The sequence below is a fragment of the Coloeus monedula genome, assembly GCF_965178545.1.
Source record: "Coloeus monedula genome assembly, chromosome: 1".
Classification (NCBI taxonomy): Eukaryota; Metazoa; Chordata; class Aves; order Passeriformes; family Corvidae; genus Coloeus; species Coloeus monedula.
The window spans coordinates 147,795,987-147,823,208 of NC_138781.1; the positions used below are offsets into that span (position 1 = coordinate 147,795,987).

Below are 27,222 nucleotides of genomic sequence, written 5' to 3' on the forward strand. Positions count from 1 at the left end.
ACCTCAATTTGATAGGTAAAGAGAAACTGATCACCAAGATAAAGATTAGCCATAGCTTAGCTGCAAGTGTTTTGGTTGTATTTATTATTTGCAAACAGAAAAAGCCACGAGTTATGTGTACTTGGATCTTTAAAAGTTCCAGCTTCGTAAAGCTGCAAAAAATCCTGAACTCAGATTTAAGGAAATAATCTGACTTCGAAGACAAATAACTGTTTTTCAAATAAGACTCTTCTAAAGTTACACACAAACAAATGGGTCACCAATCACAACTAGATGAAAAAGTTAACCCAAAATTTAAACCTTTCCCTCAGACTACATATAAACAAATGGTGGAAAATCTCAGGGGGAAAATCTCAGCGACAGCAATAAGCTTAACTAAAATGCTACAAACGGCCCAGTGAAGCAAAAGACACAAGAAACAGCCTTCTGAATACACGAGGAACAAAAGGAATCCTAGCAATATTACAACATCCATTATTTGATAGAAATTCTGCGGTATGGAGAATCTACAAAAGGGAGAATTGTTCGATACATAGCTCTAAGTCTCCAACAGTAAGTATTGTGAAAAACTTTGTGATAAATATTGTCTATTCCTGTAATAAACAACAGTTATAAATGACAGTAATTAAGACTAGATATCAGGACACTGGATCCAGCTAAAAGCATTCATATCGAGAGAGGTGTTGCAAGAGAGGAAATAATCCAGAAGAGAGCCACGAGAAACATTAGGGAAGTAGAAAAGTAAGCCTCCCAAAGGAAAGCTCTGCCTGAAAGTACTGTTTTACAAAGTCAGGTTTGCGGACAATCATAGTAAACATACACACAATTATGCAAATGTGGTAGCAGAGGGCTTTTCAGTCCAGCAAAGATACAAGAACCACTAGCCTAAACTTAAAAGCAAATAATTTCAGTTACACAAAATGGCATCTACTTCTAATCCGCTCAGGGGAATTCATTTAACAACATCAGAGAAATAGACTGCCTTGCTGGCAGTGTTTAAAGAAAGTAACAAAAGGGTTTCTAAATGATGCATTTTTGCTCCAAGAGGTCTTAATTCAGGGCAGTCCTCTAGTCTGCATCACACAGGTTGTTTTAAACAGGGTTTCTCTAAGTTCTCCCAAGCTTTCTTTTTTTTGGCATGAAATCCTTCTGAATAAAAACAAAAAACCTAGACTGCTGGTGAAAACCAACAGCACAGGTTTTAAAATTCCTCTCTCATTCCTACGTTTGAGGGAATATTTGTTTCCATGTAACAAGTTTCATAACAAAATCCACTTTTCATTTACACAATGTTTTTATGCATTTTGAAATGCTCAGTATACTCTCTGTATGTCTTATTTTAAAAATAAGTGGCACCTATGCCAGCTTGCAGACTGAGACATCTCAGCCTTCACTATTTTACATGACACTTTGTACACAGTAAACTTCTCCATCTTTCCATTAACTATTTAACCTACCAAGCAGCTCAGAAATAAAGTGCAAGTACCTACCAGATAACATTCACTATTGCAGATACTCTGAGCCCTTTCAGGGATCCAGAACTGCCTCCATTACATGGTTTATTGAAGTCGGTGTTGGTTTCCAGTGCTGCACATCCTGGTATAGGGGAGAGCTGAGCATCAGAATGTACCCCAAAACCCAGGCACCCCCAAAGGAGTAAACCAGACATCTTCCCCAACTTTGCCTGCACATACACCGTACTGTTCCTCTACGCTCGCCCCCGCACCGCAACGCCACGGGATGCAAGAAAACTCTGGAGCCAGAACTTCATGGCTCGTTGCCTGCCGTCAGTCTGTCAATCCGTTCGTCCGCCTGAGCGCCAGCGGTGACACCAGGCGGGAACTCGCCGACTCCTCTGGGCGCATCGGGATTGAACTTCTTGATTCTCCTGACTGACGAGTCAGACGGATTTTCCTCCGCCCTGTGGCGAGCAATGCCCCGCACAGGCTCCCGGCACCGGGAGGAGGAAGGAAGAAAAGGGAGAGGAGCCCGTCCTCGGGCTCGGAGGGGTTTGACCCCAGTGCGGACCGGGTCGGGGGGACACGCACAGTCCCCTTCCAAGGGATGCCACGGCTCTGCCTCCGCTCTGCCTCCCCCAGCCCGCCCAGAGCCCGCCACCCCCGACGGGCGATGACCCCCAGCCGCGGGGGCAGCGCCGTCGCCAGACAATGGGGAGGAGGGCGGGGCGCGGCCGCCCCACCGCGCCCACCCCGCGGGCGCCGTCCCCGCCAGCCCCGGCCCGCCCGCCCCCGCTGGCCGGGAGCCGCCCTCGCTCCGGGGCGGCGGCGCTGTCCCGTCCCCGCAGGGGGAGCGCCCGGCCCGCTCCCGGGGGAAGCGGGGGCGGGGGCAGGGTGCGCCTCCCCAGGCAGCGGGGTCGCCCTCCCGCCTCCGAGAGCCCCCCTCAGCGAGTCCCTACCTGCCGGCGCCGCTCCGCCTCGCCCCCTCAGCCCGCACCACCGCCCGCCCGCCGCCTGCGCTCACGGCCGCGCCGCCATCTTGCGCTTCACAAACTACTGCACTTCTTTCGGGGCGGGGGGGCGGCGGATGGGCCGGGAGCTCCCAACGCCGCGGCCGCCCGCGCCCTCGCCTCGCCCCGCGGCGCCCACTCGCATCGTCCCGGCGCGGTGCTGCCCCGGCGCGGGAGCGCGGCGAGCGCGGACAGCGCGGCCGCTGCCTCAGCCGCCCTGGCAGCGCGCGGGGGCGGAGCCGCTCCCGCCGCCCCGCCCGTCAGGCGGCGGACACCGGGCGCGGGGGCTGCCCCGGCACCGCAGCGCCGCAGCCCGGGGACACTGGCGGCTCCTCGGCCAGGCGGGGAGGAGCGGGGGCGGCGGGGTCGGAGCTCCCGGGCGGCAGCCGCGCCCCTGCAGCCGCTCCTTCACTGGCAAACTTCGGCTCCGCGCTCGGCCCTCTACCGCCGCGCCCGGGACGGGCTGTAGGGACAGCGTCGCCCCCAGCCTGGGAAGGGTTATCCTGCCACTCCCGCCCTGAGCTGGCGCCGAGGGAGAACACGGCCGCAGGGTACCGAGACCCAAACCAGGCGAGTGAAGACAGATGTAGCAGCTCTGAAGAAAAAGACACTTCCCACTCCTTGGTTTGTTGGGGTTTTTTTGTTAGTTAGAGAACTTGGAGAAAGGAGATCTCTCCCTTTAGTACATACAAAATATTTTAACCAATACTTGGGTTTAACTCGCACTGGACACTTCTCAAAAACGTTGTTTCCCTATACTGTTTTTCTCATTAGTGTATGCTCTTTTGGGTCAGATAGTAATATCTTACGGTTTCCCTGAGAAAGAAAAAAGAAAGATATGGTGTGTGGGAACTCTTAACCGTTCTCAGGTGGTCACAGAAGATTTACACACTTGGAAACATTTTTTAAAATCTGCCTAGGTACAGCATCCTGTCGAGACTAGAAGCAGGAAGGCATTTGCTCAAAACAGAAGGTCTCAGGAATAGTTACGGTTCCTCAATTTCACACTGTCACTCCTGTTCAGTTTTCTGAACAGTGCTCTTAGGGGATGCACTCAGCAAGCTGCCTGCCCCTGGTGATGGCAGCCAAGGAGGAGATCAAGTTAAGGACATTAGTTCATTTATTACATTTCCAATGTCATAAATTACATTACAATGTACATTTTCAATATAAATTTTTTTTCTTTCTCCTGAGCTTGTCTTTGCTGTATAATCCATACATTGAGTGGAGAAGAAGCTGAGCACATGCAGTTCTTACTTTAAAATCATAGTATTTGTGCTGGTGTCTCAAGTGCAAGATTATTAATGACCGAAATTGTTCTGTGATTAAAATAGAGCAGACAACTCACCACTAAAAAGAGATGAATTTTTTATTAATACCCACCAAACAATACAGAGAAAAAAAATCTGCATAGCACACCAATGTTTGAACAAACACAGTAGAAGGACACAAAGAGAACACTACTGACAGAGGTAAGAAACCAAACACACACAAAGAGGGATTGCACAGTTCGGCGTTCAGTATCGCCACACATTGTGTGCGTGAGGTGACAGAACAGAAGAGCAAAGGGTCATGACACATTTTATCACCATTTATATAAACTTTAATTCTCATATAGTTAACCTTTGTCTTACTCTTTTTTTTTTTTAAATAACTATCAAATTAACAGATAAATTCTCTCTGCAGATTTGAAGAGATACTTCTTCAAAACAGGGTACTGCTTTGCTTTTACTTCAATATATTTATTGCCAACAATATATTCACTTTTATGTAATAATCAGATATAATTCTTCCCGGGTAACTAGAAAACTATTTACAACTGAGTTCAACTACAAGCCATCTGATGAACTAACAAATTTGTATTAAAATGTTTTTCTCCAGTATTAAGATTGTCATTATTACAATTAAACTTTAAACTTTACCTTAGAAAGTTACAGTAGTAAATCTTGCTTTGTTTCAAGTTAGGTTTTCTTTTAAAGAGAGGTACTGAAATTATCTATTCAGATCTGCTGAGTTCCAAAGGCAATCACAGCAGTATGTCACATTAAAATATACATATCTAGAAGGGAAATATCAAATAAAAGTCATTAAATGACTTTATTTGACCTGTCTTAATAAATTTTAAGATATATTTGTATAAATATATATGTAGACCTAGTATTTATTGAACTATGCAAAGAAAAACAGCATGCAATAAAAAGAAAACATTACAGAGCGTGCCAAGTGTGCTGAAATCAAGTATCATGGATAACTGAAGGCTGTAATTTCTTTTTTCATTGCCTAAGAAGAAAAAAAAAAGACAAATTAGAAGTCAGTGTGAATACAAACTTAAGAACGCTGTTGACTACTTCATCAAAAGAAGCAAGAATCTGTGCATACAATTGTTAGTAACGATCTAGCCAATACATGTGCTACCACCATCACTGTTGTTCTATACTCACTGGCTCCAACACATCTGTATGCACCCAAAATAGAGAGTAGACTAGAAAGACTGCAGGGATCTGTATCAAGGGACTATGGATCTCTATCAATGGTGCTTTCAACAGTTAGAGAGGAGACGGTTCCCAAAGAGCCACAACGAAAAGCTGAACTGTTCTTTTCTGCACTCTGAATAAATACTTGTTAAAGTCTTTGTCTTCATACAGTAGAACTTACTCCTGGACTGACTTGTGCAGTCCCTCTGAATAGGAGATATTCTTTGGTTAAAGCTCAAAGAAGTAGAAAACTAACAAAGAAATCAAGTTTTGTCACAAAAGCTCACAAGCCCCAAGAAAACAAACAAATCCCTTCTCATGCTACAACCTGTCATTATGATAGATAAGAGAAAGGTACATTTTTCAGGAATGGCATCCCAGAATCCAAATAATCCTCACTGTTGCACAGTCAGAGCAAGAGCATCTGATCTGACTCTTTATCAGATGTGGAAGAAGATATCAAGATGACCAGGACCCAAGAGAAGAGAAAAACCAGACCCTGGGTTTTTTAAGGAAGACTGAGACACATAAAGAATTTTATCTATTCTTAAGCATGACTACTTGAAAGACAAATGGATTCAAGGACCTTGAAGCTGAAGACTGAGTATCCAACCTATCTAAATCAACTCAACACTGGCAATGTCAGACTGAGAAAATGAGTTCCTGTGGAATATTTCTGCCAAGTTCTGACAATTTGGAAATCCTCTCTTAGAGGAAGAGATTACAGAATTTGACTAGTTAGCATTAAACCTTTATAGGCAGGAAGCTCCCCAGCTATGAAATTAAAGAGGCATGAGCCATGCTAGTTAAAAAGAAAGTCTGGTGAGGCTAGAGACTAAAGTGTCTTATTCTTGTTATGCCTCATACTTAGTTTCTTTTCAAGAATGGAATGACTACTATACAAGTGTTACCATGTGTGACTGCCCGCAAGAGGAGAATGAGGAAGTGACAGACTGAGAAAAGCAGCTTCTTTCACAGCACCCCCAGCACTGAAAAGGTTCTGGAGTTGGAGTAGTGACAGACTGAGGTTAACTGCTTTGAGAGGGCTCTGGGGGGGGGGGAAGCCATCATCTTCAAGCCTTTTCCTGCTGAAACTGCCAACAACTAAGCCAAATGCAACAATGGTTTTGCAATATGGATAAATGTCTTCCAGACTGTAATGAACAAATCTTGTAACACAGGCAACTAAGCAGCAGTGAGTAATACTAAATAACCATGATGTTCACAGGGCACACATACTTATGCATAACACACACACACACACACACACACACACACACCCCATAACAGTGACAAAGTGCTACAAGACAAAAAAAGTTACCTTCACTAATTCGTTTTTGTCACCATCTTCCCGATGTTGGTAAATGCACTGGCTAAGGACAGCATATAGTTTTTCCATGCGAAATATACTGACGTTCTCAGTTACCACGGCAATAGAATGCAACACTTGCTGAAGAAAAAAAATGGAAACTGGAGTTCAGAATAGCACAAGATAAGTCACAAACAGAAAAGGTAGGACATGGCACAGGTGTATGGCCAGCTTCCGGTGTGAAACTTTTTAATTGCTGCCACATAAGTGACTGCACACTCTTGTATGTGTCCGTCAAGTTCTAAGCCTATTACCAAGCAAATAAACGAAAAAACCCAAAACCCTAAACAAAAAAAACCAGCCCAAACAAAACCAAGCACCTACAGTTTGGAGGTTCACCCAGCTTATTGTCTGCAAGCGAGTTCCAAAGAGGCGCTCTGACACAAGCAGCAAGCTCCAGTGGAACCCATGTTAAGGAATCAAGTTTTCTAAAAGATGGATTTCATGACTGTAGCTCTGTCCTCACAGCTGAAACATCTGTAAGGCCTCTACTGTACCACTTCCCCAGTGGGCAGTACCTTCAGAGCACAGGCTGTTGGCACCCTGACTCTAGAGAAACCTATGTGGATCCTCTAAACAGGCAGACATGAACAACAGCTTCCTCACAAGGGGAAGTGGAGGAGCAGGCACCAATCCATCTCTGCTCATTGGAGACCACTGACAGGACTTGAGGGAAGAGCATGAAGCTGTGTCGGGGAATTTAGGTTGGATACAGGGAAGCAGTTCTTCACCCAGAGGGTGGTCAGGCAGCAGAACAGGCTCCCCAGGAAAGTGGCCACAGCACCAAGCTTGACAGAGCTCAAGAAACATTTAGACAATGCTCTCATGCACATAGCAGGATTGTTGGGGGTGCCCTGTGCAGGGCCAGGAGTTGGACTCCATCCTTGTAGGTCCCTTCCAACTCAGGATATTCATCATTCTATGAACACAACCCAAAGAAATTTGCTTGCTTAGGAAGCCTGTCTTAAAAAGTTAATTTCTCTCTTCTCACTCAATTTCTTATCATGACAGGTAAACAGCAGCCCCCCTCTGGTTTGACCCACCTACAGGATCTCAACCGAGCAATTTCCTGAATTCTCCTCACTGCAACATCTCCTAAATAAGGCCAGGTCCTTCTACCCTCTCCAATTCATGCAAAGGAACTCCTTTTACCCCCTGCAGCTAGGCACATTTTTGACCCTTTCTCCAGCTGTATCCTAGGATAGCAACTTCTCTCCTACAGGGGACTGGAAAAACCTTGTGTCTTGGGGTGACCTTATGATGTGTATCCCATATTGCTGCTTATGCCCAGAAATTAATTTTTGTGCTTTTCTGTGCCTCTAAACTGAGCCTGAGAGGGGGAAGGAAAAACTGAGCAAAACTTTTTCAAAGCAGTTTGCAGCTTGTTCAAGGTCAAGTAGAGATAGTGACTTTTCCCCCCAGCTGTGGCAGGGGAGCAAGGAAGCACCCGGCTTGCTGCTTTCCAGTCAGCTTTTGGCCAGTTGTTTTTCAGTTTCTTGTTCTCTGGAGAGAGACTGAGAGTTGGATTTTGCTTTTCCTTCTCTGGAATTCCGGATTTTCTCCCTTTTCTACGGGACTGCTTTCAACCTCAGAGCACATCGGGAGGACTTTCCATCGGGCACAGAGGGCCTGGCCCCGGCCCAAGCCCCAGCTCCGAGGAGACCAAAGGGAGGACTCCAACACTTTCCCAGGTTTTTCCTCCACAGCGAAACATTCTATTATTTAGCCTTACTTTCCTTTTCCTGTGTGTTTGGTAAATAAATAGGTTTATCTCCTTCACTTTCCTTCAAGGAAAATTTATTTTTTCCTGAACCTGGGGGGGGGAAGGGGTTTGTACCTTCTCTCAGAGGTGTATTTCTAAATTTGGCCAAACCGGAACACCTTGTAACACTGTACCTATACGAATGCAATATTCCATCACTGGATTTTGAAAGCATTTGAGAAGAGCAGTATTTTATTCAGGATAAAGTATAAAATACTAAGGATAAAATACTAAAGGATAAAATACAGGGACCTTTAAGTCAGCCTGTTAACTTAAAGTTCAAAATAATCTCTGCTAAAAATCAGCGTACTCTTCCAGTTCCTAATAAATGAAAACATGCAAACAGCAAACCAAAACAACCCCCCAGTCCATCATAAAGACTGCGAAGACACTAATAACCAACAGCACTAGCAGTTTGTCAGTGGGCTGTTTTAAAATCTAACAAGCACTTTTACATTAGGAGAGAATGGAATCTCCTAAAATCTAGTTCACTAAAAGCAAGACCAGCTGTGGAAACAACAGTCCTCGTCCATGACAGGTTGAATTATTTCACAAGCTATATATCTCTCTCCTAAATTGTCTGAATTGGCATTGGTTAACAACTGACTTAATTTACAACTCTGTATGTAGCAAGAAAATGTCCTACTTTGGTATCAACAAAATTAAAATTTAAACTTACTTTGAGCTCACAGTAATCCACAAACACTCTCTGTGTGCCAATTTTCATGGCTTTCCCACCACATCCCAGCTGCTTCTCTTCCACCTGAGAAGATCTCGCACGAGTCATACGGTGTACCCACAAATCTGGAATGACATTTCTTAAGTGAGGATTTCTCTTTCTCTGGAATACAGTATGAGTGAAGTATCCTATACTTGGAAAAGAGAACTTCTCTGCAACAACAGAGACAACTGTTACCATTTTTCAGTGATAAATGCTTAACACTTTCACCGCCTTTCTGGAAAAAATCACTGCTCCATAAAACTAGAAACTTGGACACAAAAAAACAACAGTAGACAAAAAAAGCAGGGTAAAACCAGGAAAAAAAAAAAAATCACATGGCCATTGCAGCATTGCACTGTAAAATTCCGAAGTAATTTAGGTTAGAAAACACATCTTACACTCCAACACTAGGACATAACTTTTCTATTCCACACATGACCCTGTATGCACACTGCTTGAAGTACAGCTTTTTAGCTTACGTTTCTTATTGCTGGAAAGATCTTCATGCAATAAAAGAAAGCCAGTGATTATTTTTCAGTTAGGTACCATTTGAAAAACAAACTGCAGAATCAGAAACCCAGCAGCTGCAGAAATACATGAGTTTTGCTGGCATAACTTGAGGGGCAGCACCATTATACAAGAAACACTGTGCACTGATTTGAGAGAGACAGAGAACAGCAATCAAGAAGGCTAAAACCTGGTAAGTAGAGTATCCCTCCTTAGGAAGAAAAAGGGGGTAAATGACCTGTTTGATCTTTCACTTACCATTTGAACCTCCGTCTTCAGAAGTTCCAGCTTTTTGACAATCTGGCATCTCACTCTGCTCTCTAAGGTCTGAATGTTCCCTCTTTTTTCCAGGAGATTTACCCACAAGGAGAACTCTCTCTCTTTCATTTTCTGTCCCATTTTTCTGTCGTTCTTGAAGTACATTTTCATGTTCTTCAATAGGAGCATCCTGAGAGGCTGCAAATTCAGCGCAATCTGTGTTAGACTCTTCATTACTCTCTACTTCATTTTCATCTTCAGGAATTTTATTTTCTTTATTGAACTGAACATTCCTCTTCTTTGCTGCAATACTTGAAGACGCTCTATTCTTTCTGCGTTTTCTTTTTGACTTATCTACAAAGAGATACACGCAAAAGTCATCCAAAACAAGAAGCATCCTCTTTTTACTTTACTGACAAGGAAAATGACCAAACAAACTCAAATACCACTGCCCATCTCCCTAGACACGTGTCTAGAGAAGAAGTTGCAATTTAATGGAGTCAGTTAGCTACTAGATTTAAAAAAATCCAGCTACAGAATTTAATTCACAAAACTATCAGCTTCAAGAGGTTATGAACGCAAAATTCTTACTTTAGATAGGAAGTATTACTGCAAAGTAAGATTATTAGGTGACTTAAGTGATCTAATATATGTGAACAACAGAAATGCATTTGGAGATGAGCCCTCTAAATCTGTAAACTTCACAAGTTGTACACACCTTGGGAAGAGCTGAAGAGACACTTTTAAGGGAATATTTGTTGGAGAAAGACATCATCCATAGATATTTACACCTCAAGCTTTCTTATTCAGTTAACCTTGTTCAAAACAAACTTGGCATTTTGCCTTCCAGAAAACCCCACCATTCTTTGTATTCATGGATACCACACATGGCCTATGGTTCAAGACAGTGGCAAAATTCTCAGACATGCCAGCAAGACCAGGACATGTCACACCATGTCGGGTGTTTTAAGTGAAAAAGACCCAAGACCCTTTTTTTTCCATGTCTTTTTCATGGTAAAACTGAAAAAATAGTGATCTTTCCTTTACATGTCTATAATTACTGCTCCCCTTTTTTCTAACCCTTTCCCCTTCAGTTGGAAATGACAGTAAGAGGTGGCATAGAGTTTAATGTTTGAGCACAGGGAAGGGGAAAACAGTGCTGCATATAACTGAAAACTAGGTAAGCATTCAGAAACTGCCATGTACAACTTTTCTGACTTTAAGAGGGTAGCAATGTAGGAGCCATTAAATATTGGTTGGGCCACCAAGAGCAGTGTCTTACAATGTCAACCAGCCACTATACTTGAATTTTACAACCATATTGAATGAATGAGCTCTGGATTTATCCCATGTTTTGCAGCATATTAAAAAATTTAATGCCTCTGGCATGAAGAGCCAGGCATCACAGGAACCTGTTAGGTTGCAAGAACAAAGACTTTAGCACCTTCTCCAAGAAAGTCTGAGTAAAACACAACTTGCCCTTAGAACAGGGGGTACTGGCATCTACAGGCCCTGCTGGCATCTTCAGGTTTTCATTACACTTTGGGTCTGTTTTCGTACACCCAGGAACAGAGTCCTCCTTTGGCATTACACAGACGTAAGAGGGAGCGCAGTCTGAACCTTGCAATAAAGAAGAGAGAGCGAAGAATTGTGTCTTGCATGGCTGGTAACAAATACTGAGACAAGTCTTTAAATCCTCAGTGTCAAAAAATGTACCTCTTTGCTTACGAGATTCTTTGATTTCTTGACAGCGTTGTTCAAAATCTTCATCCATTTCCTCCCTCACTATGGAATAGGCAGTATCTCTCAAAGCACAGGCTCTGTGCCTAAGGAGACGATCTGAAATTTCACAGTCAGAATTGAGTACTTTCTACCAGCCAACGAGCTCCTTTATTTTGTTTACTTAGAATGTTTTTGCTCTTGTCATAGGTAGGTTCTGAAAGGTTCTCTCAGTCAATATTTTCAGCATGCCAACAGAAATGTTAATTATTAAAGCAAAAGCAGTAGTTTCCAGTCGACATGTCTATCACAATTTCATGCCCAAATAGTTTATTTGATGCTGCAACACTCATAACTTGGCCAGAAATACTCCTCCCTGGGGATCTTTTAAGTTATCGAATCCCACATCTACTGTACACAGATGACATTTATCAACCTATGCATTTAAAATTTTTACAAATTAGGGATAAAACCACATCCTCACCTCCAGGATCTTTAACTGGGTTGTACTCTAAAGCATTGCTACAGATGAGATCAATGTCTTTAAGAAAGTCTCTTGCAGTTGGGTACTGGTGCGTGTCAATCTTGGAGAGAACTGTGGAGAGGTCCATGGGCTGTTTAATAACAGCATTGTAATCAGGTACCTACAAAGGAAATATACGTGCTCAGAGATTCAACATAGCAGCTACCAAAAGTAATTATTTTCATAAAGCCAAATAAAGGACTTCTTAAAAATCCCAATATGACACATCCAAAGCTGCAGAAATTACCCAATTAGTTTCTTGAAAACAGAAGAGCTATTTCAGCTGGCTTTGAAGAGACTAGAAGAGGATAAAACAAAGAAGCAGGGAGGTCAGAAGAATGTGTGGGGCACAGAAGGGAACTAGCACCCAGAGTGCTACTTCCCAGAGTTTCACTTCCTTGCAGAAAATAACAGCAAAGAAACCTTTCTCAGTAAAGTCACCTGAGATTCTCTTTGTTGTTTGCAGCAAGAAAAAGGCTGCAGGAGTTGCACCTTTGAAGCACCTGTCCTAGGCACCTAAAATGAGACAACTGGACCCAGAGGTGCCAATTTCTTTATTCAGATAATAGAAGGAGCTTGATGACTAGTTTAAATGAGGACATCTATGTTTGTTTAGATTATTCACATCTAGAAACTAGAAGGAAAGGAAATAAGCCAGTGGAAATTTGGGGGAGCAGGACCTTACGGAAATGCAAAGCTGTCTCAAATCTCCAGCTGACTTGGAAGTATGTGCCCCAGCTTACATGTATTTAAGGAATTAAATGAGAAGCATATGGGAGGAGGAAAAAACCACACAGCCTTTATGGTTAATCTTATACCAAGGAAAGGCCCCTGAGAAGAGAATCTGAATATCTGACAAATTGCTGCTTCTACTCCTGTTCTTGCAGAAACTATTGACAGACAATTAAAGAGCTTTAGGCTTTATTAAAACAGCCCTAGAAGTACTGTTTATAATTACAGAAAAAAGGAGAGATCTCTGCTTTTTAGTGCTGTAATACACCTACATATGAAAGCCTTTTCATAAGCAAACTGTATTGCCATTTAATATAATTGGCACTTGGACTAGATGATCCCTGCTGGATGATCTAATGGACATAGTCTCAAGTTTTAAAGAGGTTTTAGGAGGAACACAGTGACTTCAGTGAACACTGAAATAACAGACATGTGAGTGCCCCAAAGAGTCAAAAAAAGTAAAAGCAGAACAAAAATTCACTTCCTGTTTCCTGGAAATTCATTATACTGTGATCCTAAAGACAAAGATAAACCTTCCTAGAAAGGACACACTAACACCGAGGAACATACACAGAGAAATTGTGAATACACACAGCTATAATGGTATAGCACATCAACACTAATTTACCTCCTCTGGGTCAACAGGCTTTGTGAATGCCCTGAAACGTCTGTCAATGACAAGTCTGTGAGTCACATCCCTTAAATAAATCCTCAGTTCACGCAATGTATCCTCTTCCTGCTCCTCCAGCTGTCTTATTTCTTCCTCTGTCAGCTGTCGGGGCTTAGGTGGTGGTGCTACAGGCAGAACTTCCAATGGCCGCCGAGCTTAAATTAATGGGAAAATTTTAGTTAATTTAGTTAATTAACTCAAATACAAGCACATGAAAAATAATTGCTAGAAAATTACCCCCAAAGGAAAAACTGTATTAGCTGTTAACTTACAGCTAACAAAGTTTCATATTTTGAATATCCTCACCTGAGTTGTTTTTTGATGCAGGAGGTTCAGCAGCTTGCTTCATAACTAAGTCCTCAAAAAAACTTCTTCTTTCAGCACAGGTAGGCCACTGGATTTTGAAAACTTCTTCATGATCCTTATTAAACAAAGCTTTTATCTAAAGCATGAGCAGAAAAGATATTTCAGATATAAAGCTACATACATGTTTTATATTATATTCCAAAACAGTGAGTACCTTTCTAAACTAAGCTGAATACTCACCTGGGTAAGACAAGCTATGCAAAGTCATCTTCTTGGCTTTAAAAGGCTAAATTTTCATAGCCTGGCAAATTAAAACACCTGCTCTGAGGAATAATACCTTCTAGAGTTTAGGATCCATGAAAAAAACCTGTGATAAACCACTGAGGAGGAGGTGACAGTCACCACCTCCAAGGCTAGCTGTTTTGTATCTACCTGCCTTTCTGTTCTTTAGCTCGAATCTTTATGGCAGCTATAGAGGGAACGGGCAAGGTTCAACATACAAATGTCAGCTTTTTGGTAAGGTGGCTTTGAAAATTTTGGTTTTGATAATTTAAATGAGTCTAAAGTTGCATTTTCCAGGTTGCACTCTGTTTTTCCATCTCTGTTACCAAAGGGTATGGAAGTAATTTCATTCCTCATTTTAGAAAGCATTTATTAACAGCATAAAAACTTGCTACCAAGACAAAATAATCGGAACAGCATATTCACATTTTTAACACCTTCCTTTAACACTCTCTGATGTTGTTTCTGAAATCCCAGTGCAGCCTGAGGGGAGGGGGGGTAGTTGTACCACCACAAATGTCTAGAAAGCTCAGCATGTAGTCTTACTGACTTTTGTTACAGAATACAACTAAAAACTGATTTCCAAGTTACTTAAATGGAAGTTGGACCTTATCTTTCTAATTTGTCAAGTTTTCACCTAGATGTAAAAAGAAACTGAAATATTAATGAAATTATTTAAATTTGAAGTTACATTCCATCAGTAACAGTGTGACCACTGTACTTTTTCAGTAAAAACATCTTTCACTTTTCAGTAAAGCAATCTTTTTTCTATCTATATCTCAAGCACTGTATATTCTTCACTGAGCACACACCTCAACATCTTGCAGACACCAAAATGATCACCTGAAGCAAATCTGTACATCTGTCTAATAAGCATCAGTGTGTGAGAAGGGTGAAAGAGTTGGGTTGAAGTCCATCTTTTTACTCAGAAAACGCTTTAGACAAAAGCCTTCAGCATTGTTTTGTCTAAGCAAATTTTAAGAGACTGGGCTTGGGTGCCTAAATAATAACAGTATGAATTCTGTTGGCAGAGTATTCCCATGCTTCAAGGAGTTATACAGTAACAAGCAAAAAAGGAAGAGTAAAGTATTGATAAATACCTCTTCTGGGAGATCTCCATGTTTCACATCAGTTGTTGCAAGGAGCAGAACTGGAGCAAACGTTGGAATGTTCTGCAGTAGTGTTGTAAAAACAGCTTTCACTGTAGGTCCAACAGTCTCCCACCACAAAGGGATTTGTGGGACATAAATGATACTTGGTGCTGTTCTTTGAGCTTCTCGCATCAACTGGTAAAATGAAACTCAGGTAAGAAAACTACATCCTGTAGAACAGGATACTAAACTATGTATCAGTCAAACTATCTTATGAAATAGGAGTACATGAAGCTAAAACATCAAGACAAACCAATAAGCGAACTGCTCCTTAACAGTAAGGTAAAATTTTCACTTTGACTCAAACACAGACATGGCTAGACAGAAACAGACTTGAATCTCTGCCTGATTTCAAAACTACTTAGGTGTAAGAGAACTCCTAAAGAGCCCTCAGCCAATCTGGTGGTGTGCCCAAAAAAACAAGACTAACCCTTCATCAAGATGTATTAGCCTAGAGAAATTGCCACACAACTGCAACTACACCAGTTTCAGTTCAGAGCAGGCACATACCTAATACAGACTGGAGCACAGACTCAACAAACGAAGACCTATGTGAGAAGCCTGCTTATAATTCATAATTTCAAGCACATTTTATAAGAGGTGACCATTCTTTTGTCTGCCTGAAGAGCTAAATCACAACTTCTTACTACCAAAGGATCCATCACACCAGATGATATGCTTTGGAAGAGCACAAGCCACTGTTTACAGATGGCACCTCAATCACAGAAGACAACATGCATCTACTGCCAGAGGGAAGTGACAAATTTCTCCATGTGCCCTTTCAGATTAACAATATTCAGAGAGTTCCTGTCAGAAGGTGGGAAGCGCACATGGTATATCCAGGCAGTGCCTACACACATAGTTACATGTCCACAGATGCAACCATCACATAACAAAAGGAAAACTGCTCCTCCTATGTGACAAATGAGCCATGCAATGTGTCTGTCCTGACTCCTACAGCTCTCAAATGCTGCTACTAAAGGTCAAAATATTTTAATACAGTGATGCCAAACAACATGTATTCCTGGCCTAAAACTAAAAAAGAAGAAACCAGCACTAATCTGCTTATATTTAATTTTCCTAATGATGGAAAGCACACCAGTGTAAAAATCTAAGTGTTACATGAATTTTAATTCCTTTACTGCATGTACTGCGGCACTACAAGCTTTATATGTAAAAAAAGAAACCCTTTCCACCCAAGCCTTGACTGTCCTACAAATACAATAAAAAATAGGGCTTCAGAAAGTGCATGATGCTGTCAAGCTGATGCAGAGCCATCTACTGAGAGCACAGAGCCTTAAGAAGCAATGAAAACTTCCTGAATCCCACAGAGACCAGCAGGATATTTTGCCACAGAGTGCTTTATTAGCAGCACCCCCCATCTTCCCAAGCTGCTAGCAACACCCTCACTGCTCCCTTTCAAATGGAAAACATGACTATGTTTAACATCCTTATATAGTATCATCCCATCTAGAAGAAAAGTGGATTTCCAGACAGAAGTAAACATAACAGCATATTCCAACCAGGCCTTCTCCACTAACAATGAATTTTGCTTATTTCACTAGTTTATATACAGTTTATATTCAGTTCATGAGTCCTACCAGATTAAAGAGAAAAAAGATACCTGTGCACATGTTTCTTCTGGGGATGTGGTACTAACAAATAAAGCAGGCAGGTCTAGTGTATAAACGGGAAACTTCTCCAGGGCATGGATTACTGCAGGTGCCAGATGAAAAGCCTGCCCACACCCTGGATCTTCAACTAATAAGAACCGTGGCCTGAAAGATGTTGGCTGGCAACGAGGATTTCTACAACAGTAAGAAGAAAACAAGTTTAAAAACAAGTGATTAATAGGCACCCAGATGTTGAAGTTTTTTCCTATATGCTTTCTTTTTGTAAATATGCTCCATTTCCCACCAAATAATAAGCTCGTCTGTGATCAGGAAGACTACCAAATCCTGTTTTCTCAAAAACTGGTACCATGTCTCCACTAAGAAATCCTGCCAGTCAGTCCCCAGCATGTCTGCCATTCCTTTAGCTGGGTTAAGTAAGAGCTCTTAAATCCTTCAGGGAAACTGTCCAGCCAAATACACACACAACTGGTCAGTAACCTGGTATGGGGCAGAACAACAACTCTTTCTTTAAGCACAAACCAATCTGGGTCTCTTCACTCCATGTACACAACTATTTTCAGTGTGTCTTGACTTCAAGTAACTGAGATCTCTACACCTGCTGAGTTTAGCTAAAATTTGGCCATAGTGCCTGGAGATGGTGGTAAGGAAGAAGAAAACCAACGTTTCCAGGAAAAAAAAATTAGAGTGGGCACTGAAACACATTAGCTGTATCTGAAGAAGCATACAATTGGACTGGTTAAATTACTTCTATGGTTTCATCTTTTGAATTGTCTATTCACTTCCTAATCATCTTGTTTTACGAGCATGAAACACACTTGAGAAGAGGTTTGTGGGTTTTTCTACCACAAGACTGTTGTACCTTTACTTGCTCAAGTCAAAGATCCTTGAGACCAAGCTCAGCAGGTCACATTTTCTGGACAGCATAGCAATAGAAAAGGAGAAGAATAACTGACACCCAACAGTGAAAACAATAATCTACTGCTTCAGCTCTTGGTTTACACTACTTCCACAATAAAACATCAAAAGATTAACAAACTCTGTAGGTTAAACGTACAAAATGCAGACTTTGTTTAAGTTTTTCTCACAGTGTTTTAACAAGCCATTTCTCAATTTTATTTCTGGTTTAACAATCTTGGAAGGCAGAAGGGCAAAAGATGGCTACACAAATCCTTAGGGTTTTTTTAAGCTAAAAGGGCAGACAGCACATTTCTTGGGTCTTGAATCTTTCAAGGAATACCATGGATTAAATCGATGTGTTCTAATAATCTGTGGATCACTCTGACTTAGGCAAATAGGGCTGGGCGTGTCAGGGCAGTGTGTTTGGTTAGAACATTAGTACCCAGCTAGATCTTCACGCTTCTTGCAAATATTAATCAACCCAACTCTTGCTGGGGGCTGCAATAAAATAAAAGGCATTTACATCTTCTGTAAAAAGTGAGTTTTCCCAAGTGTGAGATCCTGAAGAAAATACTGTAGTAAAAAACCCCAAACTTATCTGCAAACAGATCATTCCTTCATCCCTCACAACAAAACAGTTTACAGACCTGGCCATCTTAAAAACGTAAACATAAAGGGGACAAATGAGACCTGTTTAAAGTGAGGAATTCTGCCTTTTCACGATCAGGCATTTTATGAGTTGGCTTCTCTTCAAAGATTGATGGTGATTCCTCTTCACTGTCAATCACATCATTTCCTAAAACAGGATTTAAGGATGAGAGCTTTGTTGACTTTCCTGAATAGTCCAAATCTCACTCTTGCATTAACACACCTTTGAAATCAGTGCAGGAAACCATTCTCCTGTATTTTGTTTGAGGGCACACATTGAATGCTATTTTCTGAAGAGTTCATTTTACCACAGATCTAAAGAGATTGCAGTCTCTACAAAGCTGTCCTATGTCCCATGATTTGTATCAGGTTTCTCTGTTGACAGAAACTTGGGAGGTTTATTTTCCTTAGAATAAAGTTGATTAGGAACAACATCTGTAGTTCCAGACATCTGAAAAACCTAATGAGGCCACTGCTTTTTGGAACAGGTTCTCCCACCAGATGTGGGGAAATTAAGTGAATGCGATGGCCACAGACTTCCTTTTGTCCAGAACTAGTCAGTCAGAATATAAAGACCCACACAACTTCTAAATAAGGCTCCTCAAGATCACGAAAGGAGAAGATAATGGGAGCTGGACAACAGAGAGGGGGTGCAATTACCCACCTCCCAGCCCCAATGCTTTCATTGCATTGATGAGTCTCTGTTTTATCAATGCAAACAATCCCAGCTCTACTGGGAGCAATACTGGGAGAACAGCCTCCAGAGATTAGCATGGTAACTAACTATTCACAGGCCTCCATTAATCAAGAGAGAGTGTATCAATTTTTATTTGTTCTCACCAACTGACAAATTACACCTGATCAAGGCTGATACAGTCAGGACCATGAGCTCACTTATGCTATGGAAGCCAAGCCCTAACGTACAACTACTAAAACACTGCGTATAGCAAGTCAGTTACGGCTCCCATCCAGCACTGTGCACATGCAGATTATAAACCTGAACTGTTATTATGGCTGAGAGGTTTGTGTGTGTTATTGCACTTATCAGAAGCTTTTGCTTTGGCAGAATTTTAAACAACTGGATGTTATTGTTATACCTTGCTGTTGGTCCTTCTTCAGTGCAAGCTCTGCGTGCGGAAATACTCTCTGCAAGGCTTGTAAAATTCTTTCCAGAGTATTTTCTAACAGTGGTTTTAAAATAGGTGATAGCGCTCGTCCAGGTGAAGCCACAGCCCTCTGGGAAGCTGGAACAGTCTTCTGCATGGCCATGACAAAATCCTTTGCTGTTATTTTAATTGAAGCGATGTCCAACTGCAGTTTCTCACTCCTTTCATATATCTGAGGATAGCGGCGGCGCAAAGCACAGAGAGCAGCTTCAGCGCATAAGGCTTTAATATCAGCACCACAGTATCCTAATAAACAAAGCAAGAATCAAATGTTATGTCAGGCTCAGGCAACACTGAAGTCAAAGCCAAGATTTCTAAAGTGCAACAATGAAAGACTTTGCATGCAGCCAAAAATTAACAGAGTAAGGGACAATTTATAGAATTACTGCACTGCAGAGAAGTTTTGTTACGTGTCTCACAGCCTGATATCCTGCACTAAGGAAGCAGCCTCCTAGTCAAAACTTTACTCCTGGGAAAGACGGCTTAAACCCATTCAGTGTTCTGAGAAAAGAAAGAACACTGAAAGCAGCATCTATCTTGATTTGCTCTCAAGACATGCCAGATGCCTCACTGCCTCGCTCTACAGCGAGGCACAAGAGCTCAAAAACTGCCTGGAACAAGTTCCAGTTCCCCATGACTCAAGTCGTGTGCAGTAACCTACACTGCTTTCAAACTCACCAACACATTTCTCAGCCAGCTCTTCAAGAAACTTGTCCAATGGCTTCAGGGTCCAGTCTCGTGTGTGGATTTTGAAAATCTCTTTTCTCGCCTGAAAACAAAACACTTGCATTTTTGTTTGCCCTAAATTTTCTCTTAAAACCACCACTACATAAAACCCCCAAACCCCTCACACTAATACCAATACTTTTCTTATCTGCTAAACTCTGAAGTATTCTAAAGGTCATTTAACATGCTCTGTTTTTTCAAGCAGGAAATTTCCTAATTCTAAATTCATTATATTAAACTCTTACTGAGGACTGCAATAAAATAAAAGGCATTTACATTTACATCTTCCATAAAAAGTGAGTTTTCACAAGTGTGAGATCCTGAAGAAAATACTGCAGTAAAAACCCCCAAACTTATCTGCAAACAGATTTTTTGCAGAAAATTCTCTCAAATTCAGCAAAATTTCATAGTGACAGTCTCATTAGTTCATCATATTTGCTCTTCTGCCAGCTCATGCAAGGGAAACAGTCCTAGCACTACATTCCCTACTGCTAATGTTACTACCAAGCAGAACAATAATTATTACTCAGATTACTGTCACTCATCCAGAACATGTCAAATGTTGCCTATACCCATCTCTAATCTTAGCAGGACTTTCACTGAAGTATTTCATGGTCTATAGACTAATTATGGCAGATTTCTAAAATTCTTCCACAGTGGGGTAGCATGTATTAGACCTGTTTCATGGCACCTCCTCTCCTTGTCCTGGGAGCAGATAAAAACTGAAGAAAAATGTTTGTATTAAATGCACTCTTTAGTGCACTCTTACTAGCCTTCAATCCAGCACTTTACCAAAAGTGCTAAGAAAAAGAACTGCATTCCAAGTTTTTCCCACTACCCCCACCCACAATATTTTTTTTATTGCCTATTGTCATTGAACAAGAAGCTTCCCCAGCCCTGCACCTGTGCAGTGACTTCAAATTTTTATCCCAGTCCCTATTACTAAGTACCAGAAAGAACATCAGTTCCTAACATACTTAATTGGTTCCAGCACCAGTCTGGATCAAAGTTTTTGTTACCAAAAAAGAATTCTTGTCTGCACATCATTTCTTTCAATTTCACAGTGCTATAGCAGTACTTCTTAACTAATTCATACAGTCATTTTTAAACATTTTGGTGAGTAGCAGCACTCCATTTTCTTTGCTGGTCAGAGAGAAACCAAAACTAATTAGAGAACTAACTACCTATTAGTTAGGTGAAGGCAATCAGCTTAATGATACATATTCAGTGCCAGGTCTGCCCTCCACAGTACAGCACAGTCTCTCCAGACAGCTCTCTTTTGTCCAAGCAGTACAGTACTGAGGAGACTGTCACTGCTCCATGATCCTGCTGTGTTGCAGGGGTTTCTTACAAAGATGGACTCTGCCACACTAAGCACTGAGGTTGAGTTGAAGTTCTGACCTCTTTGTTTGGCAAGCTGAAGAGGAATTCTCGATCAAAGCGTCCTGGTCTTCGTAAAGCAGGATCTATAGAATCCAGCCTGTTGGTGGCTCCAATTACCACAACCTCTCCTCTGCTGTCTAAGCCATCCATAAGTGCCAGAAGTGTTGATACAACAGAGCTAAGAGAAGAATACAGTTTTCACTCAGCAGTTTAGTTAATTTTCTTCAGTTCCACATAATCACTAATGCTCACTCAAAAAGGACAAGCTCTTTGTAGATGCTGAAAGACCTGGCAGAGAAATTTTCCTACATTTTAGAGCTGTTTGTGAGAGTCTCCTTTCTCAGGCAAGCTAGCTGTAAACAGCATAGAGGGTTTTGTAAACCAAGACTTTATCTCACAGGTGCAAACTTGTTATGCACAGTCTTGTTTTCCACACTGAAGAAAATATTTTGAAATGGGCATCGTAGCATTCAGACAATCACTCTGGGAGGTGTATGGTCAAGCACCCAATAATGTTATACCACTTTTGTGAACAATGCTATATAAATGAGTCTGTAATTAATTAAATAATCCCATTTATCCTGGACTTCTGTGTAGTTTTTCTCGCTGTCCCTGTGGACAACAGCAACACATTGAGAAAATGCTGACAAGAAAAAGACCAGTCATTTTAAGACATAACAAAATAGATAAGGTATCACAGACCTTGTGCTGGTATCAAATTTAGTGAATTGTTTTTAATTACTATTTAAAGATAATCTGAAATTAAGTAATACTGAATTACTAGTTTTCAGGATAAATGAATGTGTCACATCAAGTTAAATAGGTTGTGGTCTCTTTTTCACAAAGATCAAGCAGCTTCTAAGTTGACACAAAACATGCCCTACCTATGAACCTGGTCTTGTTTACTGGACCGTACAGGAGCAAGACCATCGATCTCATCAAAGAAAATAATTGAAGGTCGCATCTGGTAGGCCTACAGTGAAAATACAGGAATATTGACATCAGGAAAACAGCACTGTTTGGAGAAGAAATGCACAAACAACACTGTGATTGCAAAGTCACTGGAAGTAGATTTTTCAGATGAGCATCAGGGATTCCTACTCATTGATCCACAGTAGTAAAATGTCGTGAGTAACAGTAGCCTAGGTCAACCCACTGAGATGGGTGACAGGAAACAAATCACACCACTGGTTTTTACAGCTATTTGGCAACCACCAAGAACAAAGCCAGGACTTAACTGTACTACAAGTTCTGGAAGCAACCTTTGTTACCAATTTAAAAATAACCATGGTTTCAGCCTGCATTTTTTTCCCTCTGACCAAAAGTCAGCACTTCTTGAAAACTTTTTTGTGGCTGTTTGGATTTTTCTTTCCTGAGGCAAGGAGTTGCGGGTGCATGTTGCTTTGCAAGGTTCTCTTGACTGCTTCACTAATTTTTCCTAATGCATCTCAAAACTTCAAGCCCCTAAAAATGTTACTGAAAAAGGAAACACTGACAATCCCACTTCAATGGCAGGAGTTGACAAAACATGGAAGAGTTGTTCTTGACCACAGAAAGTTAGTTACAACTCAGACAGAATGTAATGTACATTTCAACTGTACCTGATCAAATAACAAACGAAGCTGTCGTTCAGATTCCCCGACCCATTTACTGAGGCAGTCAGCACCTTTTCTCATAAAAAAGGCTACTCTCCTGTCACCTTGGCTACATTCATTAGCAAGTGCACGAGCAACCAATGTCTTTCCAGTCCCTGGTGGGCCATAAAATAGACAGCCTCTGCAATTTAAAAAAAAAAGAAAAAAAAAAATTCACATAAGAAAAATACCAGAGAAGTACCTGTTACCACCTCATCCCTAAAGCATACAACTGTTTTCTCCTAAACAAAGCTCTCTTCATTGTTTGTAATACTTTTAAAGTTACAGAAACCAAAGAATCTGAAGCCCTATTTCAATATACCATGACTGAGTGCTGATGACGAAGAATATATAAATCTAACAATTAAATCTCTAATAACTTCATTTCATAACACAGAACTCATTCAGCTGTGTAAAAAGTGGACAGATGCATTTTTTAGCCCAAGCACAACAAGCACTGTAAGGTTCTAGTTACAAGTCAAATCAATTGTAAAACTGATACTGGAACTCTTGAAAAAAAGAGTTGGTGGAACAGACAATTGGACTTCCACAAAACAAACTGCAGTTGACTACCACTTACAAACTGATCAAGTCCACTTGCATGTAGAACTCAAAACCACTCCACCTCCCCCTTTTGAAAGGCAAGACACTTTTAAAACAGTCTCACCACACTGTAAATCTTTGAATCCACACGTATGCTGGATTCTATCAGTTTTTTTAAAAATTACTTTTTCCTAGTGCTAAAAAAACCCCAAACAGTCAACACTTAAAATTCTGAAGTGTGGAAACAACAATAGCACAGTTGAATATTTTCCTGAAAATAGGTGAAGTAGAATTTACAGTTTTCAATGCATCCCTTACCTTGGAGGTTGAATTTTGAACCTCTCAAAGACTTCTGGATAAAGCAATGGAAAAACCACCATCTCTTTTAAAGCTGAAATGTGGTCAGAAAGACCACCCACACCATCAAATCGTACCTAAAGATGAAGACACCATAACGCATTTTAGATGTTAAAGCTGTAACCTTGATAGAGTTCTGTCTAGGGGTGACTTTGTGATGTGTATCCCATATCGCTGCCCTATGCCCAGAAATTAATTCTTGTGCCTTTAAACTTTATTTTTCCTGGACCTGGTGGGGGAGGGGTGGTTGTGCCTTCCCTCAGAGGATATATTTCTAAATTTGGCCAAACCGGAACAAATTCCATCAGAAATTAGATGTCAGCACAAAGGAAACACTCATGCCAATTTTCAAACTGCTTGAAACAAAACTGTAAGCCAAGGTAGTTGTAGACAGAGCATTACTGAAAGCTTTCAAAATTACTGAAAATGTTTCTCTGACACAATGAAGTAAAAATACTTACTGAACAATCTATTTGCACTGGATCAACATCAGCCAGACTCGCTCCAATTTTCATGCGGTCCTTGTGAACTCCCTTTAAATCACTTTCCCGAAAGTTGACAGGAAGAGACCTGATTTGAATTAGGGAGAAAAGGAAAGGTGCTTTCTAACTTACAGTGTGGATTTTTGATTTTCTAATAACAGCAAGTGAATGCAGATGACCTTACAAATGAGTATACACTTCCTGAATTGTTAAATATTTGTTCCAGCTGTTTTATGTTTAGTGTCCATGAGTAAAGAAAGGAAAATGGTCACTCCAGATATTAAACTGAGTTAATTCTTTTAATAGCTCTTAGCACTTACGAAAATCCATGCCAGTCAACAGAGCATATACAGGAATACAAGCTTAGAAGAAGTTATTCCTTATGTGCAGACCATGGATTGACAGTGATTCGTATGAGGAAGAAAATTGCCCCTCCCAATCCCCAAACACAGTGATATCTTTCAGATACTTTTAACTTCTATATTCGAAAAGTTACAGCCCAACAGGATACTTATTTCAGTTGGTATTAAGATTATAAAGGCTCCCTATCACTGTCAGTCCTTCCCAAAGCCTCTGGAACCTGTGTGCCAGGAGACTAGTCAGAAAGACATCAGGCTGAAAACATATTTGTTAGACTGTTACTAAAACAGTTTTTCTAGAGCATTTGTTAAGAAACCAAATCTCTGTCACTTCCTCTATTTATAACATTCTCTGTTATGGTGGTTTTCTTTCTGAATCAGCTACCGTAAAGCACAGGAGCAGCAGAATTTTATATTAAGAAGTTTTATCAAAGTGTTGCTACCCCCCTTCTCACCTAGAAATCAAATTGCTTATTAAAATCAATTCTAAAAATCCAGCTGTAGAGTCCAGTGACAGCTGTATCAACAGATACAACTGCCAGAATTTACAAACTGAACAAGATTAAGATGGTTACATCTTCCTGACTGTGAAGTGTTAAGTCCTCCCAAGTAAACTCTGTCCTCCCCTGTTCTCCAGTTGCACTAACCTTCTTAAATTTCTGTTCTTCCTCTGCCTCTCAAAATCCTCTTCATCATCAGATGAAGAAGAGGAATCACTGCTGGGGACTGCGTGTCTCCGTCTGCAAACATTCAAACAAACAATTAAAACAATTAAAATAAACACTAAGTAATATCAAGATTTAAGTGAACACTATCTCAGTTTAGCTTGAGATCTAGTAAGTTTCCAGATAATTGTACTCCATGTGAATCTGATTTTAAAGTACATTATGTGATTTTCCTTGTGACCGCAAAACTTGATTTTTATTAGGAAGGTAAAATGTTTAACCAGTGTAAAAAGAAGTATCTTAACCAAGTTACTTTTTGTCCACTCTATCACACACAAATCAAGTTTCACTTAGCATTATGTATCCACTCTGTGAAACATCAACCTTTTAATTTCAAAATTTGGTTTCAAAACCACCTCCTTCCATAACTGCCTGCTTTCAAGGATGCTAAACAAAGTGCTCCTATCTAGCAACGAATGGCATTCAACACTTGTAGGATCCTAAACCTATTTGTCATTGCTACTCCAATTTGTAATTTAGAATTTCATTTAGCGTTTTTCTTCCTTTAAGTAGTTTCATACAGAAACTGATTCCAAAGAGAAACCAGAATCAGTATCTGAGTGATTAAAAAAAAAATTCATTAAAACTTCCATACAGGCTCTCTCTCTAAGTGAATTGTCTTTGGTTTTAAGAAAATAATTTGCATCCTTCAAGATACAACTGTCTGAGATTTTCAGAGGGAGAATTTGATTTCAATTCCAGAACAAATTAATTCAGTTATAGTGTTAGCTATAACCCTCAACACCACCACAAAAACTGCATTTCCAAATAAAATCTAATGGCCAGTAAAAAGGATGGGCTTCCCCCCAATATTTGCTTTCTTTATACTCTCAGAGTACCACAGCAATAACCATACGATATGTTAATATCGAATTACAAGTCCAAAAACTCTTGAAAGCAGTATTCAGTCATGTGACTGACAGCACTACTGAGAAAGAACTATCACTAAACAAACCCATACCTGTTAGTTCCCTTGCATGAATCTCTCTGTCTGACAGGCGAAGACCTGTCAGCAAAATACATCTTACGTTGTCTTGGTTCTGTTGAAAGCAGAAAAGGTTAATGTTACAAACAAGTTTAAGAGAAAGCAGGATACTAAAAGAGGCAGAGAATGGGATGTGTATCACCCATTTCTAAGTTCTGGGGAAGTTTCAAGGGTGGGGGGGAAGAGGTTTTTTTAAAAATCAGTGCACAATAAAAGCAAAAACATACACACCTGATTTTTAAGAACTGAAAACCACAAGAGTAAGATCATCAGCTCTGTTTAATTACTATTCTTTCAAGGATACACAGGTAGTATTTTTATTGAAAAACAACAGTAAGGATGCCAAAAGGCAAAGAAATAGAATGTGCACAGTATATATGCATTTAACAAAATGGCAGGTAAGATATTTAAATAGATGTTGAGTGGGTGTATATAGTTTCATTCTAAAAAAAGCCCTGTAACACTCCCACTTCCATGCAAGAAATTAGTTCTTAAGAGAAGTTGTGCCTGTAACCTACTTTGCAATGGAGCTTGATAACGCTCAACAGTTTTCCTCTGCCGAAAGGAGTAACGCTTTCGAGTGTCTTCACCATCGTCTTCTTTGGCTTCACTTTCTTCTGAGGAACCCCCTGTGTATTAACATTATGTTCCACTGTTTAAGTACTGTTGCGAATAATATGAAATTTTAAATGCACTACACTTACGTGTATCTCCACTTGTCCACAACCTTTTCTGTTGTAAG

General features: G+C 40.8%; 2 protein-coding genes across 7 annotated transcripts in view; both read right to left on the reverse strand.

Moving 5' to 3' along the window:
* ZHX1 (zinc fingers and homeoboxes 1) overlaps nt 1-2,687 on the reverse strand; it is a 28,542-nt gene extending 25,855 nt beyond the window's left edge. For 4 of the 5 annotated variants that reach the window (XR_014226573.1, XR_014226574.1, XM_082285157.1 and 1 more), the window contains exons 1-2: nt 2,417-2,687; nt 1,491-1,596 (exon numbers count right to left, since the gene is read on the reverse strand). The gene's annotated coding sequence lies outside the window, so the exon portion shown is untranslated. Of the gene's footprint in view, nt 1-1,490; nt 1,597-1,694; nt 1,829-2,416 lie in introns of those variants that run through there. The other variant, XM_082285156.1, reaches the window with a different exon arrangement.
* Nucleotides 2,688-3,852: 1,165 nt separating this feature from the next.
* The window catches only part of ATAD2 (ATPase family AAA domain containing 2), a 31,831-nt gene continuing 8,461 nt past the window's right edge, over nt 3,853-27,222 (reverse strand). For both annotated transcript variants that reach the window (XM_082283546.1, XM_082283547.1), the window contains 22 exons: nt 26,999-27,109; nt 26,457-26,535; nt 25,418-25,510; nt 24,391-24,499; nt 23,891-24,006; nt 22,997-23,171; nt 22,280-22,368; nt 21,414-21,573; nt 19,965-20,055; nt 19,218-19,532; nt 18,163-18,268; nt 16,566-16,749; nt 14,891-15,076; nt 13,509-13,644; nt 13,161-13,357; nt 11,762-11,921; nt 11,275-11,397; nt 11,038-11,178; nt 9,559-9,912; nt 8,752-8,876; nt 6,263-6,391; nt 3,853-4,747 (listed from right to left, as the gene is read on the reverse strand). In XM_082283546.1, the coding sequence (XP_082139672.1) occupies nt 4,709-4,747; nt 6,263-6,391; nt 8,752-8,876; nt 9,559-9,912; nt 11,038-11,178; nt 11,275-11,397; nt 11,762-11,921; nt 13,161-13,357; nt 13,509-13,644; nt 14,891-15,076; nt 16,566-16,749; nt 18,163-18,268; nt 19,218-19,532; nt 19,965-20,055; nt 21,414-21,573; nt 22,280-22,368; nt 22,997-23,171; nt 23,891-24,006; nt 24,391-24,499; nt 25,418-25,510; nt 26,457-26,535; nt 26,999-27,109 (3,218 nt within the window). In that variant the 3' untranslated portion in view covers nt 3,853-4,708. The remainder of the gene's footprint in view (nt 4,748-6,262; nt 6,392-8,751; nt 8,877-9,558; nt 9,913-11,037; nt 11,179-11,274; nt 11,398-11,761; nt 11,922-13,160; nt 13,358-13,508; nt 13,645-14,890; nt 15,077-16,565; nt 16,750-18,162; nt 18,269-19,217; nt 19,533-19,964; nt 20,056-21,413; nt 21,574-22,279; nt 22,369-22,996; nt 23,172-23,890; nt 24,007-24,390; nt 24,500-25,417; nt 25,511-26,456; nt 26,536-26,998; nt 27,110-27,222) is intronic.